The sequence below is a fragment of the Phyllostomus discolor genome, chromosome 2 (genome assembly GCF_004126475.2).
Source record: "Phyllostomus discolor isolate MPI-MPIP mPhyDis1 chromosome 2, mPhyDis1.pri.v3, whole genome shotgun sequence".
NCBI classification, from domain to species: Eukaryota; Metazoa; Chordata; class Mammalia; order Chiroptera; family Phyllostomidae; genus Phyllostomus; species Phyllostomus discolor.
The window spans coordinates 35,240,310-35,256,808 of NC_040904.2; the positions used below are offsets into that span (position 1 = coordinate 35,240,310).

The following is a 16,499-nucleotide window of genomic DNA, read 5'->3' on the forward strand; positions in this document are numbered from 1 at the left end:
ATAACTACTGTTTTCTCTGGCATAGTAAATATTCAACAAATTTGCTGAGTTCTGTTGCTTTCTGTTTTATGCATTCAGCATAAGGCCTCCGAATGATCTCAGAAGACACATTTCCTCAGATGCACCAGAATCCCTCCTGGCTGGCTGACTGCTGTCTCTTAAAGTGAAGGTTTCTTTGGTTTGCTCCTCTCATATCTCCCGACACCGGTTCTCTTTGGGTTCTTACAGCGAATGGAGGAGACTGAGTGTAGGTTCTGATCAATCTATTGATTGATCTTTATCTTTATTATGATATTATCTTTAGCTGAAATGGAGACTCGATGTTACTCACTCCTGTGTGGTCAGAGGGCCCTGTGGTATCACTTAAGCCTCCTGAGTATAGGGGTCCAGATATATCTCAGGGCTGCTTCATTTAAACTCCAGTAGCCAACGAAGGAATGTTCCTCTGCTTCTAACAACCAGTATGGTATTCCTCCCAATAAGACATCAAAGTGCTATATTCTCTGTGGCTTATTGAAATATAGACATTTTTTCTTAAATGATAAAAAATCAGGGAAAGAGTTGAGAGGCGAACTAAAACACTGATGGAAGGGCTTTTAAAAAACTAGAATAACCAATAATGAAGAAGCAGATAATAAAACTAGAATATGGAAATGAGCATGATAAGAAGACCCATAAAAGCATATGACTACAGTCTGCTGAAAAAGAAGCATACTGGAGGGAACAGGTGAAAAAAAACCCATATTTGGTTTTGGTTATGAGAGAGAGAGAGAGAGAGAGAGAGAGAGAGGGAGAGAAAGAGAGAGAGAGAGAGGGAGAGAGAGAACTACATTTATTTTAAAAAGAAAACAAAGAATAAAACAGCCTTGAAGAAGTTTCTTTTTATCTTCTAAACAGACATGACCCAAGATGGACATTTTCTTTGAGAAGAATATATCTTTTTCATTCAGCTGGAAGTTTTACCTTTTGGATTTTATTCCACACACGTTCTTTATCATTTCTTCTTCCTTCAAGGGTGTCCATAGCATCTGCCATTAGTGACTGCAGCTGTGGCACCAAGATAAAAATTATCAGTGTGGCATTCACACAGAAATAACTTCTCTGAACACACAGATTAAAACCTAATTAAAAAATCATTTGTACGCTGATGATTTTATTACTCATCTTTCCGGCAATGAACATTGCTACCTCATCTTTGCTTCAGTCATTACAGAGTATTATTGCAGATATAAAGTATTGAAACAATGAAAAGATTCTTCTTGAAAATTTGTAGAAAACATATAGGTTTTAATGTAGTAAGTGTTGATGCTTTGTACAAACAGATTTGGGTTGTAAAGAATGAAGGCGGTAGTTAATTCTCTCAGGAAATGGCATGTAGTACATGAATGCGTTTTAGTATTTGCTCCTGAGGCTAATGTATCATAACTTCAGGCATCATGCAAAAGCTCACCAGAGGACAATTCTAACATTGTGCTGTTTTATTGCCTCTTCAAGGAGCTGGCTCACTTAAATTCTTTTACTATTCTTTTCTTCTCTAAAACTTCAAAATAACCAAGTTGTCTTTGTAGGCTTCATTCAAAGGCAAGTTTTCAAAATTCCACCCTTTCCCCAAACTGCCACACTCCAATCAGGAACAGTCCCCCACACATGCTGCCTAGGTAGCTGCAGGGCAGCGGAGCTACAGGAAGCCACGTGACAGCAAAGCTAAAAAAAGAAAGTTCTCTAAAAAAAGAACAAATGCCCACTCAGTTCACTGTGGCTTCAAACAGTTTAAACCCTTAGATAATCTTTTTGAGCTTCAGACGCGGCAGAGCTGTGGCAGAAGGGCAGAGCAGAGGCACTGGGACTCTTCCGTTGAGCGGTCACTGGTGACACAGCACCATCAAAGACATTCCCAAGATTTGTCATCTAGGTTAGCCCATGCTCTGAAGGTGAAAAGTAAAATCTATTATTTACGGGGATGAAATCTTGCAAGATACATGATTTTTAAGTATTGGGCCCACACACATACATTCATATACATTAAATTTTTTTTTCTAGTAGGTGTATACATTATGCAAATATCCTATTAAATCCTGCTTTCCAAAGTTTTTTGAGATAGTGGAATATTGCACTCATATGTTAGTAAGGGATGTCAATAAAGCTAGTCTGCCACCCTTTGTATATATTTTGAAATGTAAGTATTTTCAGAAAATCGAAGCTGCAGGCATGTGGTTAAGAACACCGAAGTGCAGAAAGCTCCTCTGTATTTTTCATTTAAGTCTTGCATGTGCTTTTCAGGAAGACAGGATCAACATTGTGCCAGCTTCTTAAATTAACATTTTCTTTGCTTCCTCTTATCTCCCAGGAGCATTAATCATCTAAAATTGGCTGTAATATACACTCTGAAAGCTCCATACTGCACTCCTGAATGCCGTATGAATGGTAGGATAAACACAGCCTATTAGAAGGCGTTCCACTGCACACAACCATAAAGGTTTTGAAAGTATTACTGTCACTTTTGACTTAGTAATTCCTTGACTAATAGATTTTCTCTCCTGCCCCTTCTAGTTTCAGTCTTTAGTGGGCATAGTGTTCTTATTTGGCTAGTCAGATTATTTTTACGTGCATACTCTGAACATAAGTATTTATTTAACACACTTTTACAGGTTCAGATGAGCATTATGTAGGTTGGTAGTTCATTTCTTGATTAATTTGTTCTAACTTTAAAAAATCAGAGAGGGAGGATTCTTTTAGTTATCTGAAAATTATAGGTGGTCAGCTTGCGCTGTTCTCACCCTTGCTATGTGAATTTGATTCAGGTCTACTACTCATTTTAGCTACGTTCAATTAAAGCCTTCAGGCAAAGAGCCCTTTCCTATAAAACATCTGGATCTCCATATAGGGTACATCTTACTTTTCCATGAACAGCCAGCAAACTGTTTACTAACTGCTCTTCACACAAGGTGCTATCATTTCTACTGTTAATTTTGGTTGTAACATACATATCTGTTTGAGGATTATTTGAGAGATGCCCTCAACTAGTTTTTGACGGCTTCTGTGTTTTCTAAGTGGCCAATTCAGTTTAAAAATACAGCCATTCGACTAAATTCATTTCCCCTCCAATAAAATAATTATCCTAACTGTACTAGTGTGTGTGTGTGTGTGTGTGTGTGTGTGCACGCGCGCGCGCGCTCGCACGCAAAGCCAACAGCTCTAAAGACTATTTTGTAGGGTTGGTTTTCTACACAGCAATTACTCTTTTGTACTCTCTGTTTTCTGTAGAAGAGAATCATATGTTAACATATCTTGGAGTTTAAGAAGCAATTTATTAAAATTTAACTTTACTTAAAATAAAAAGCCTGACACAATATAAAATAATCAGACCTTTCCCACATTTTTACACATCACACAATTCCTGCTATTGAAAAAAAGGAAGCTCGTGAACGTGAGCAAATGAAAAAGACACACCTTTCTACATTTTCCAGTGTCTTCATTAAAATGAGAGTCGGGGAGTTTGCACTCAGACTACATTTACTATGACAAATTCGTTTCAGACCATATCACTTTTCCTGTTGACTCTGGGGGGAAAAACAAATACTTACCAGTTCCGCCTCCTGTTGACTGATGTCCTGCAGGTAGGGAATGGTCGCAAGCTCTGCCATTGCTTGACTGATCACCTGGGACTGCTCCTTCACTCTCTGCAGCTGGCTGAGGAAGCTGGCGTACTGCAACTTCTCCATCACACCGGAGCATGCAGGGAAGCTCCCCTGCTCTCCCAGTAAGAGACAATGTTTTAGAATAAAACCACAGAAAGAGCTTTCTCTGGGGATTGAAATCAGGGTTTGTTATAATATATTAATGTCTTTTGATATATTTACATCTAGTACTAACAAATGTTTCCTTCTACCATTTTAGAGACTTACCTGTACTCTTCCTTCAAATAGCTGACAGTGTATAGAAGGGAGCACTTCGCAGGACTGATCTGCAGGTGGCCCTGCTCGAGGAAGTTGTGCTGAAGGGAGAAGAGGCCACTGAAATGAACCTGGGATCCATCTTCCCAGGGGTGATCCCAGAAAGCTGTGTCTGTTTAGACTGGGGGAACTTTATCTTTGACACTGAGGTGTCAGAAGAGCTAAGAGTTGCCCACTACCTTGTTTATACAAAAGAATATTTTTATGCAAGTTGAATCCTGGAAAAGGGCATGCACATTAAATTCTGTTCACCCCTATGGCTTCCATCAGACCTCAGCTCTGCTTTCATCTTTAGTTCTTCTTGTATGGCCTCAGGTCCAGCTCCTTTTCTTGTGGAGCTGATAGGAACAGTAATGCAATTACAGCTCTTATTTTGACTCCTAAGGCCAACCCAGCAGCTGACAAGATCCATCTTGAAACAGACTATTGCCCACGTTTGTAAGCACCACAAACCTCCATGCATCTATTGGTGCTTTGGGCTTTTTCAAAATGGGGCATTTTATAATAAGGGTGCGTACTTATGTGCTTGCTATTGCCAGCCATAAGATAGGAGGTATTGGCTCTCTAAAAAGTTTAATATAAATTGTAATGCATGACAGGAGAGGTAAAGTTTATGTTAAAATTCCCATATTTATATTTAAGAAGAACCATTTCTGATATAAAGGGGCTTGTAACAGGTTAAAAGAAAATCCTTGAGTTTCTACTGTGTGGAGGGAGAGGAGAATTGGAAGTCACAGAAAGACTTAGTCTGGCAATTGCCTGCACTTCCTGGTGCCCAGAGGAGGGAGGCTGGGGAACCAGCACACATTACGGCATGGCTTCTCCTGGACCACCTGACCCAGGCTCACTGGGCTTGCTGGTTAACTAGGTGGAGTCCTGGGCCTTACTCAGTGAATCGTAATCTTGATATATGTCTCTCTCTCTATGGATTTTAGGTAGGTAACCCCTCCCTGTGCAAACATTCAGATATCTCAAACAGAAGTTGAAGAACAAACCACTACCTTAAATCTTAGTATCTGAGCAAGAACTATTTTAGTTTTGTGCATGTAAGAGGGGTGCCCTAAAAACTTGGAATTTATTTATAAAAGATTGTGTATTTATTCTTACATGATTAAACTTCAGTCACCTTCAAAGTACTCTCCATTTAATGCAGTCCACCTATTGAGATTTTTTTCCACTGCTTAAAACAGTTTTTGAACTCATCAATTTTGGTGCCTTTTAGCACTTCTGCTATTTTTTGTTTCACTTTTTCCACATTGGCAAAATGTTTCCCTTTGAGGACTTTTTTCATCCAGGAAACAAAAGAAAAAAGTCACTCAGGGCAAAAATGGGTGAATAGAGATAGTGGGGTTTGGGGGTCATGTCTTTGTTTTGGCAAAAACTGCTGAACACAGCATGGCGTGGGCTGGTGCAATATGAAATCATCCATCATGAAACGGGCAAGCATTGAAAGACTCCCCAGAAAAATTCACTGAAGCCGAATGCAGCCTCTCACAACAATGCCAGCTGGTGCACTGATACAGAGGGGTTCCTAGAACACTCACCTAGAGGGGGAAGCCTGTACTACAAGGGATCTGCCCCCCCGAAAATAATTCCAGTTTCTTTGGGTCCCTCCTTGTATTTATAAAATAGATTTCCCCAGAAATTAGAGAAAGTAGCCATATTTTTTTTTCTTAAAATGTATCTTCCAAGGAGAAATAGTATTAATCACTAGCATTACTAAACAACATCTGAATTTCACCTTGAATTTAGAAACCAGTTTTTCCTGAAATATTAAACTCATATTTTAATTGACAATGACTTCTAGAAGCTGGTACTTTCCTAGAATCTTATTAATAAAGGAAGGTTGACCACCACGCCACTGTATTTGCTGTGTTTCTCCCTAACTCCTATCTGTGCCATTAGACTAACATCTTCTATCCCTGCCATGTTCTTTCAGATTAATCATTTATCTAAAAATCTATAAACTGATAGGAGCAATGATTGCAAATTGTATGTTTGGGATCCCTTCTCTGAACTGACAAAACAGCTGCCCTACCCGTTCAGTTTAAACGTGTAGCTAAACAGTGGGATTCTGCCAAATAGAGGAAAGCAAGTTGCAGGAGGAACAGTTTTCTTTCTTTCAGAAGAAAAATTACTTTCTTTGTCTTTTTTAAAATATGAACACTGGGGCTAGTTGCAGGAAAATGGTGTAGTGACTCAACTCCAAAGAGCAGAAACAACAGCAGCCTGCTTGGGAACATAATCTATCAGTGTAATTTTCCAAAACATTAGGAGAATAAAAATAGGGGAGGCAAGGGTGCTTTGTTAGCTTGCTTGTTGGGTGCATAAGCAGACAGGAAGTGCTCCATACAAATATAATACTAGGAAAAGAATATAGCTGGCTGCTAATTTCTCCCTCCTCTCAAGACCAGTGGAGTTTTGGCTATCGGGAAACTGCCGATGAATATTTTACCTACGTAAGATAGGGGTCTTTGAGAGACGAAGTGAAAAGAAATAAAAATTAAGATAATGCCAGTAGGGATGTTTTAATGCTGTTGCTTTCAGAAAATGAAGGAAACGATGGAAAAGGAAGGAATTACCTTAAACATCTAATGCTAGCAAGAATGAGATCTAAAGGGAAGCAGCCTTCCCAGTGAGACATCGGGAGTGATCGAAGGGCTCTTTAGCTGCCGGAGAGAGTGTCATGAAGTGGCAATCACTGAAGCTCACACAGGTACAATGAAGGTTAAGCAAATAGCAGGGTCAAATGAAGGCTTTACGTAGAATCACCTAGATTTATTAGCAGGTGTGGATAAATGTTTGGCAAATAAGTAGCACTATGTATAATAATGCTGAAAAGCCAGCCCAAACATTTGGACTATCCACAACATACAGAAACACTAATTGCAAAAAAGGAGGTAGGAAGCACATATTATTGTTCACTTCAAATGTGCATATGTAAACATTTTCAACGCTTCACTTGGAGGAAATTAAAAGTAAAATTAATGAGGTATTAAAATTATGGTTAGTTAAGTCATTTTTTGGGGCAAGTCAGCCTGTGAAGGAGGCTTCATGCACGGCAAGATATTTTATTATTTTAACTCTTTAACACTTAGCCCAGGAAGCACGGCACAGAAGGTTTGAAACTGACAGCAACCAACAAAGTTAAGGGATGAAAAAGCAAGGCTGCATCTGACAGCGCGTGAAATAATTAGGTCAAAGATCTAGAGAAGGAAAAATACCATTGAAGTAGAGTTACTGGTTGAATGGTGTTGATGTTCAGTGGGGTTAAAAGCCACCAGAGAGGCAGGTAGTAGAATATTTTAGATTATAATCCTTAGAATATCAGAATCATTCTGCTTTGGCTATGTGTTGAGTGCCTAGCAAAGCAATCCATCAATGTAAGGAAACTGGTGCCAGTGTGTAAGGGAATCATTGCCTGAGACATAGAGACCTTCCTCATTCCAGAATGTCCTTTGTTTCCTTTGCCAACTGTGCCTACCGCCTCATGGCAAGGGGTGCCTCACTGTGGGCAGCGGATCTACTCCACGGCTGGAGATGACAGATCTAATCCTGCCTTTATCACACAAAGCACAAAGATACCTAAACTCTGTGACACTGAGCACATTGGTGAGTTAAGAAAAAAAATCGAAATCCACGGGACACTTGCACAATCTTCATTTTGGAAGAACGTGTCATTTCAAAGTACACAGTTTGTACAAAGCAAAAGGAAGGTCTATAAAATAGTCCTTTTGTCAAAGCTAACTAAAACCAATACAAATAACTAAAACTTCTAAAGTTTGTAAGACTTTACCAAGTAGCTTCAACAATGGATTATGTACTTTTGATCTCACAGCAGCTCTGTGAGGTGGGCCTGGTAGGTACCAGCTTATTTTATAAATGAGAAAAAAATAGCTCCAAGATTAAGTGACTTGCCCTGGGGTTACACAGCCAAAGCACAGCCTTGAACTACGGTCTTCATCCACAGGTGTCACCAAGTAGGGTAACAGCTAATAAGGAGAATGTAATGCCTCAGCATTTGAGTGGATGGCATTTGATATCTGACAGTAAAAGCAGACCTCAGGGGCTGTTAAAGACACTGTGCAGGGCTGCTTGGGTGACAGTTAATGACACCATGTAGGAATAATTTCTACTCACCAACTCATTACTTGCTTCATTAAGCTAGGTTACCTTTGCAGCCAGTTTTATTCAGTCCAGTTTTATGAAGCTGTAGTTGGCCATATAACAAGAAACCTAGGGGCTAATGTTTGGATATACTTGTGGTCCCTGGGTACCTTTGGGGTCACTCACTTAAATTCTATTAAAGCTTTTTGAGATAATCTTTCAAAAACCATCATTTTCCATAGAAGCAAACATAGGCAAATATAAATTCTTTGCAGCTAGCAATGTGGTACAGGCTCATTTTAAAGAAGATTGAGTTATTAATTAGATGCTAATTTCATTATAGACACATAAAATATATACATACATAAATTTCCAAATAGCTGGAATGTCCTTTTCAAGGTCAGAAGAAAACAAGTTAAGAACATTTAAGAAGTGCACAATGCTTAGGCAGGCCCATCACAACTTAGATGGGCAGCATTCACAACACACTGGGAGACCTGTGCTGGCTGGAGATCACCCGGGGCACAGAGAGGTCACCTCCACAGCATTCAGCACCCTGGCTCTGCTAGGCTAACCATGTGTGGATGAGGCAATAATGCTACGTGGTGATTGCTCTTGTTAACAACCCTTTGATTGCTTGCAAGGGCCTGATGATGACAAAGATGATGTGTGTGGGTCTCTAATTAGGATGCAGAGGTTGGTAAGGGTGTGCGTGTAAATATGTTGGAGAATTTATAGCTTTTCTAAACTGTTGAGTAGATGTAAAGTTGTTTGTGATGGCCTCTTTAGCTCCCTCTTGTAAGGTAAGGACATCAAATCAATGATGTAAGACAAAGTTCACAGAAAGAAAATTATTTAAAATTTCCAGTTTATAGGTCTTTTGAAAAATAGAGTAGTCCTTCACTATCCTCAGGAAGATACGTTGCAAGACCCACAGTGGGTGCCTGAAACCACATCTATAGTATTAAACCCTATATAAACTCTTTTTTTTCTATACATATATGCCTCTGATAAAAGTTAACTTATGAATTAGGCACGGTAAGAGATTAATAACAACTAACAGTAAAATAGAACAATTATGACAATATACTGTAATAAAAATTATGTGAATGTGGTCTCTCTCAAAATATCATACAGTACTGCACTCACCCTTCCTGTGATGAATGATCCGAGATGATACAATGCCTATGTGAGGAGAGCAAGTGAGGTACTCAGAATGGTGTGCAATTTAAAACTTATGAATTGTTTATTTCTGGAATGTTCCATTTAATATTTTCCAATTGCGGTTTACCTGAGGCAACTGAAACTGTGGAAAGTGAACCTTGGATGCGTAGGTGGGTGGGGGGAACTACTGTATTAAAAAAAAGAAACCTGCAGACTTTATAGCCTGTTAATGAATAGTTCCTTTACAGCTTATATTTTGTAAAATAGCATAGCATAATCCAGGTCTTATTTTTGGCTTTTTAAGGCTGAAAAGCAGAAAGGACACATTTTTCTTGGATCAGAGAAAGGGATTAGATAATTTACATGAGGGTATACAAAGAACAATTGGCAATATTTAAAGTAGCACTGATTTTATCAGTGTGGTGTGTTGGTGCTAGCTGAATTCTTGTCTAGGTAACAAGATGGTTATATGCAATAGGCCAATACATGATATAGGAGCAACACTGTGTTTGCTAAGATTTTGAGCAATACTCAATACTCTTATTGAGTTGAAATGAGAAATTCACTGCATCCTTAAATTAGATATCAGAAAGCACAAGAAAAGACTTTAAAAAAGCACTACCTAATAAATGCTTGAAATTGCAAAGCATAGCATTTAAAATATTTTTAAATATAAAAGGAATAAAACCATTAGCTAAACTTGGGTTGGTTTTGCAAATGAGATCTACTGTGAAAGTTTCTAAATTCTTTCAATACTTGAAATATTTGCACTATAAACTTTCCATAATTCTAGAATTGTTTAACATTTGTACATTGAAGAAATATAAAACGCTCATATACCTACATTCAATTGGGTGCTTCTAATAAAATCCAATATTGGCAAGATTCGCTTCCCCATGGTCTCCATCTGTCTCACTGTGTCTTCTCTGGTAAGCAGACCGAAGGGAGTTTTATGTTCTAAAAATTGTAATGATAAACTTTTACACTATTTTTTCCAGACTTTCATTTCAAAATGCTTTCTTTAGCAAGCTATAAGCAGATATATCAATGTTAATAGATATGAAATCTTTAGTCTAGAAACCAGTCCCGGCCCTAGACTACACCCACAACAATGAAAGGTCGACGAGGAGACAGGCAGAGGAGCACCGCCCTTGAGAGGAGATCACTTATTCATTTTGCTCAGATTGAGAAATCTGAGAGACAGCCTGTAACAATTCACCTCTCTCTGCAGAGTATGTTTTTTCTGAGTTGTGAAAAAATGTTGTCATAAACGTGTCTGATTCTTGTTTTTTTTTCCTCCCAGGTATTATTCAAGTGTGCCGATCCCATGGACTTTGAATGTAGCTCGAAGTAGAGATAAGCCTCAGAAGATACAGTGCCAGACAAAACACAAATCCTTAATTACGTGGGTAGAGCTGAAGGGATAAATTCAACCTGGTCATGCATTCAGCCCACAAGTTTGACTTCAATGCTCTGTGAATATTTTCTTGATTTTTTTTAAAGTTTCAGCTAGAATTACTGAACATCATTTAATTATAATACTCTTCAGAAGACCTAAGCTCTTGGTTAATTACATAAGAAAGAAGTGGAACAGATATTAATACAATAGCAGATCATTCAAGTGATTTAAGGTTGTTTCATTCCGTAAAATAGTTCTGCTGCATAATTGTCTTCCACATTTGCTAATTGAGGACAATAGAAATTCTATTCTTTAAATACCCTATGAATAGACGTTGGCTGTAGTGTGGGTGGGAGAGATGGTTGAGTGAGGAAGGTAAGCACTCTAGGATTGTGCTTGGTCTTGGGGGAAGCTTTCCTGGAGCCAGAATTCCAGATACTGTTAACTAACACACAAAGAAGATCAGAAGGAGTTAATCATAACCCAACAAGCATTTTTGGGGTCCTACTCCATGCTAGGCCTTGTAATCAATAAGACTTGAATAATGTACAAGTCTTGCCTTATAACACTATTGAAGGGTAATAAGTCCAGGTGATTTACCTGTAAATGTTGGCAGCTTCCTACTTGACACTTTTTCCAAAAATTTCCCATCTTCTTTGTTTTTGAACCCAAGGGTCAAGAGATATTGTTGGGGAGGAAAAGATGACCAGTCAACTGTCTGAGGCAACACATGGTGTCCTTGAAGATCTGAAATACAGCAGGAAGAGAACTAAAGATGTCATTATGTTATTATTGTTGGCAGGGTATTTTTTTCTAGATTTCAGAAGTTGTACTTGGAAAAAAGTAAGTACAAACATTAAAGATACAAAGTAAATGTACTCAACAAAAGGTCAAATAGGTGACATGTCAAAAGTATCTTTGATTATTTATATTTTTTCTGAAAATATAAACATACACAAGACATAGAAATGGTCCTCTTTCTCCACATTCAAAATAGGAAATTTAGGACCAGCTTATAGCCTTAATATTTTTCTCTGTGACTCTTTTCAGGAGAATTTGGTTTTTCTGTTCATAGTTTGAAATGGAAGGAAATAATGTAATGTAAAAGGAAAGAGAGAAATTACCAAGTAAGAGTTAAAATATAAGGCTAATGAATTTAGTTACCATCCAACCTAGTTGCAGACGGAAATTTGGAATGCTAACTGTATGGACTTTGTAATTAGACTGGGCAGTAATTCAAGAGTCATGAAAGTGGTTCTAAAACAAACTCAGTCCTTAATGCCCATAAAGGCTAATATTTACTGAGTACTTATTTTACCTTCTCTTGTTCTAAGTATTTTGTGTGCGTTGTCTTTTTAAATCCTCTTGATATGTTTACAAAATTGGTGACATTGTCCCCATTTTACAAATAGGGAGTTGAGGTGCACAGGTAGGAAGTGATTTGCCTAAGAACACAGCACGTAAGTGGACAAAGCAGGATTCCCAACTCCAGAAATGCAGGCCTAAACACTGCTCTCTGCTTTTGCTTGCTTGGCTCTGGATTACTTTTGGTACAGGGACAAATGTCAGTCACAGGGTCTTGGAACACAGATTCACTTAATTCATTTCCATTCTGAGTAATAAGGCTTTGGTTCATTGTAAAAGACTTGTCAAATGAAGGCTGATGAACAGAGAGGTTAATGAGCCCTCCTACTTAACACTGCCAGAAAGGGGAAAATATAAAATTCCAAAGATCTTTCAATTATAATATAGTTAAATGTCAATTTTTAATGTCAAATCAGAACTCAAATGGTAATGGTTCACATAAGAGACTCCACTATTTATCTGCTATATTTCTTTAAAAAAATAGACACAGTAAACCATGAGTTTTTATTTACCCTCCCTGACCACCCTTCTTTGGCTGTAGAACACTTTGTTTTAACTAAAATTTACTGAGAAGCCCTGTATTTAAAGCCAGTAAGTTTAGAGCTGCCCCCTGGTGATGTTGGGCTCTTTCGTCTGGTTTTGCTCCCTAAGGTAGAAGGCCCTAGGACCTCCAGACCATGCTGCTGATGTCTGCGGCTGTCCTATAGGGAGGTCGTTGTCTTCTTGGGTAACTCTGAATGTCCAGAGGGTCCCTGAATGGATGTGGATAGGTTTTATGGGTATTCAGACTTCCTGGAGTATATCTAGCTTGTTGACATAGAAGTCTCTGGATCTCAGATACCCTGAAGTCTACCTTTAGTACTAGAAAGGAATTCTGCTGAGGGAGGACACTTCCAAGATTTTTAGGCTTACACTGAAGTGATCTTGGAGGTCTTAGTGTCTGGAAGTTCAGAATAGACTAAGATGTATTGTGCATGGACTGGTGTATTTAGTAGGTTTCAGGAAGCATCTTGAGATTTGGCATTTTCTGGTGCAGCTCTATTGCCACAGACATCCAGATGTTTGAGAGCTCTATTATATAAATAACATAAAGACTTTGAGAGGTTGACATCTTTTTGCTCATAAATATTTGGTGGATAAACAGGAGACCAATACTAATAGTGGCAGTGATTAAATCGACGAGTGAAACTAACATTAGCATTATAGCTAATTTATTGTAAAATATGCTTGCAAACATAGCAGTATCTTCTGTTTATTTTGATCCCGTATGTTTCACCCTATGAGTGTTTAATTTATTACTAACATCCAGTTTCAAAATGTGAGAGGTCCCACATACATTCTGTTAAATTTAGAAAAAATATTTTTGAAGTGTCATTCTTATTCCATTTGTATGCAGAGTAAATTGCAATTGTGTGAACATTTAGCCTAGCAGGTGGTCTATGACCCAAAATGACTAAGCACTTACCAGATGTTGAATCTCATGTAACATTAATTTAAGTGCTAATTGTTCTCAATTTTATGCTCATAAGCCTCTACCTACGTCCGAAAAGCCCCGTGCCTCTGATGGATATGAAAGTTAACCAGATTATATTGTCCTTTGAATAGGAAAAGTTGAATTGATTAAAAATGTCTTCTTTGCTCCTGTCATGCCAGAAGGAAACTTTGGACAAATAAATCCTTGAATGCATTTTTTACAATTTACCACAATTGGAGATGAAATTTAGATGACTATGACCCAACGTATTATTAAAAAAGTCAGTTTGCAGGTGTGATACAGTTCTAAATTTTTACCATGAGGGAAGCAAATGCTTTAAAAAATGATATCAAAGATATATTATGCAGATGAAATTTCTTACAGAAACATAATATTTCAAATTTTTCCAAATGCAAGATGTCTAACTCTCTGCAAAAGGAGATAAAGTATCTTTTCTCATTAAACCTTTCACTGTACCACAGAATGCCGAAACTGACCAGCTTTCAGGTCCCCAAGTCATGTATGCTCTTTGACCTTCTGCATTGTTGTGGTCCTCCTCCGTAAAGTCACTTCCTTCAAGTTCAGGGACACCTCTTCTTTTTCCATCTCTCTGCCTCCATTTCTCTGTCTCTCTCCGTCTCTGTTTTTCTACCCCTTACCTACACACACACACACACGTGCACTCTCGCACTCCAGTTTCTCCCTTTCCTGTCCCACCTTCTCTCTCAGTGCTTTGTATAATCCAAGCTGTCTCCAGCTCACTAACATGTTCTTCACACACACATTCTTGGGGAATTTCTCTTACTGTGACTTTAGCTATTATTTCTAACCAAACAATTGGGGATCAAAGCTATAGTCTCATCTGAAAATTGTCACTGAATTTCAACACAGCATTTCCAAATGCCAACTGGGATGTTGCTATTTGCAAAATAACACTCAGACACTGCAAAAATAGTCCTTAAAATTGATTTTTAAAATCGTCACAACCCCCCTCTTTCCTGCTTTTCACCAATACGTTACAAGGACAGCTATTACTCACCCCAATTATTCTGCCTTAAAAGTCTGAAGCTGTCAATGACTTCTCCCCTCCTATTTTCTAACATTTAGTGAGACTCAAAAAACTAATAAACATGCCCATTGTAATGCATCTCATATTAACCCCTTTCTTTGTATAATCATTACCCACCCTGGTCACATTTTTGATCACCTAACATCTGGTTTACAGAAGTTTCCTCCTCAGCCTCACTGCCACCCGTGTTTACTTCATGACAATATACTTCCGCACTGCGACTCAATGAGTAGTTCCGGAACACTGCCTTTGTCACTGTCACATCCACCCTTGGGAACTTCAGGGACGTCTTTCCTGATAGTCAAGGCTCTCAGATGAGCATCTGTTTCACAACCTATACCTAATTCCCAGGTTTTCTCCAGTATAAACCTTATCATCTGCTGTGCTGATGTCACTAAGTTGTACCGGCCTGTGCTTATTCTGCTTTCGAACTTTTTGTGCATTTTTCTACTCAGGAACACCCACATTTTCTCCCCATTTTTTCCTTTATTCAATAGATCAACCAACCTTCTGGATATACATAATTTAAGTCCCATCTGGTCTATGGATGGTTTCTTGAATATTTCATTATGCCCTTTAAACTCTTAAAGAACATCTATACCATCAAACAAGGGTGTCCAAACTTTTGGCGTCTCTGTGCTATACTTCTACACTGGAGGAAGAGTTGTCTTGGGCCATACATTAAATACATTGGGACGTATAATCACACACACAAAAAAACTCATAATGTTTTATGTAAATTTACAGTTTTGTGTTGGGCCGCAGGTTGGACACCCCTGTGTAGAGTGACTTTCCTAATGTTTCCTGGGGTTATGTCTTACCTTCCCAACAAGTTCCAATCCTCTCGAAGATCACATCTTCAAGTTATGTTTATGCCCCAAGAACTTGGTGCTCAATCAATATTTGAATTAAATATAAAAACAAGCCTTTCCAAATCCTAAATTTTTAATGGTCCAAATAAAAATAGAACTTCAAAAAAAATCAAAACTAATGAAATGTTCAGAGCTTCAGAGCTTATTTCTTTGTACCTAAAGTTAGAATATCATAGCCTTTGTTCTTCATCTTACCAAGATCTTAAGTGATTTCTGTTCAACATGCAAAGAGTGAATGAGGCAAAGTGATTTGTAACAGGTAACTTGATGGAGTAGATGTTCAAATGAACAGAGTGGCTTTGCCTGGATGGAAAAATTAGTTTCATATTCAGGTTGTACCCTTGGTGCAGCTTATTCTCTGGGAAATATGGACTCTCAGTCACAAAAAACTGGAAAAATACAGAGAGTCTGGCTTAGTGAAACTCTTGGTAGCATCAGAAAAGCATCTGCAAAACCAGGAAATATTAATTGGAGATCAGCAGACTTATCTCTATAGAGGAAAGGTAGCTTTATTTGTTGTGAAGTTAAATACATGTGAAATAAAATTTGCTCTCTCTACAAGTACAAAACATAGATGCCATCATCTCAGGTATTTTCTGTTAGACACATCATAACCATATCCAGCAGGTTGTAAATGAATTTTACAAAGCAATTTTTAAAAAAAATCATTGCAGCCCTGGCTGGCATAGCTCAGTGGATTGAGTGTGGGCTGCGAACCAAAGCATCGCAGGTTCGATTCCCAGTCAGGGCACACGCCTGGGTTGCAGGCCACAGCCCCCAGCAACCGCACATTGATGTTTCTCTTTCTCCGTCCCTTTCCTCTCTAAAAATAAATAAATAAAATCTAAAAAAAAATCATTGCAGAGCTTTTAAAATTCTATTAGAAAAATGCAAATTCGTTGGTGTTCTACCATTACCTTTCCCTAAGTTTCACTTCCTTTTCATTTCCTGGTGTTTATGTCATTTTTCTGCCCTTTGTCCATAACAAAATGTTCTGACATTTTGAGTTAGAGCAAACTCTTATTTTTAAAGGCCCAATTGCTCAGTGTGGGATGGGACCATGTCAGTTTTATACGACTTCTTTTTTATTGGTCAG

The 16,499-nt window shown here is 38.2% G+C and overlaps 1 protein-coding gene across 1 annotated transcript in view; it reads right to left on the reverse strand.

Annotated features, from left to right (window-relative positions):
* Nucleotides 1-16,499, reverse strand: part of SPATA16 (spermatogenesis associated 16) — a 184,543-nt gene that overhangs the window by 21,365 nt on the left and 146,679 nt on the right. Inside the window, exons 6-9 of the mRNA XM_028505287.2 lie at nt 11,224-11,370; nt 10,069-10,181; nt 3,585-3,749; nt 964-1,047 (exon numbers count right to left, since the gene is read on the reverse strand). Of these exons, the coding sequence (XP_028361088.1) occupies nt 964-1,047; nt 3,585-3,749; nt 10,069-10,181; nt 11,224-11,370 (509 nt within the window). The remainder of the gene's footprint in view (nt 1-963; nt 1,048-3,584; nt 3,750-10,068; nt 10,182-11,223; nt 11,371-16,499) is intronic.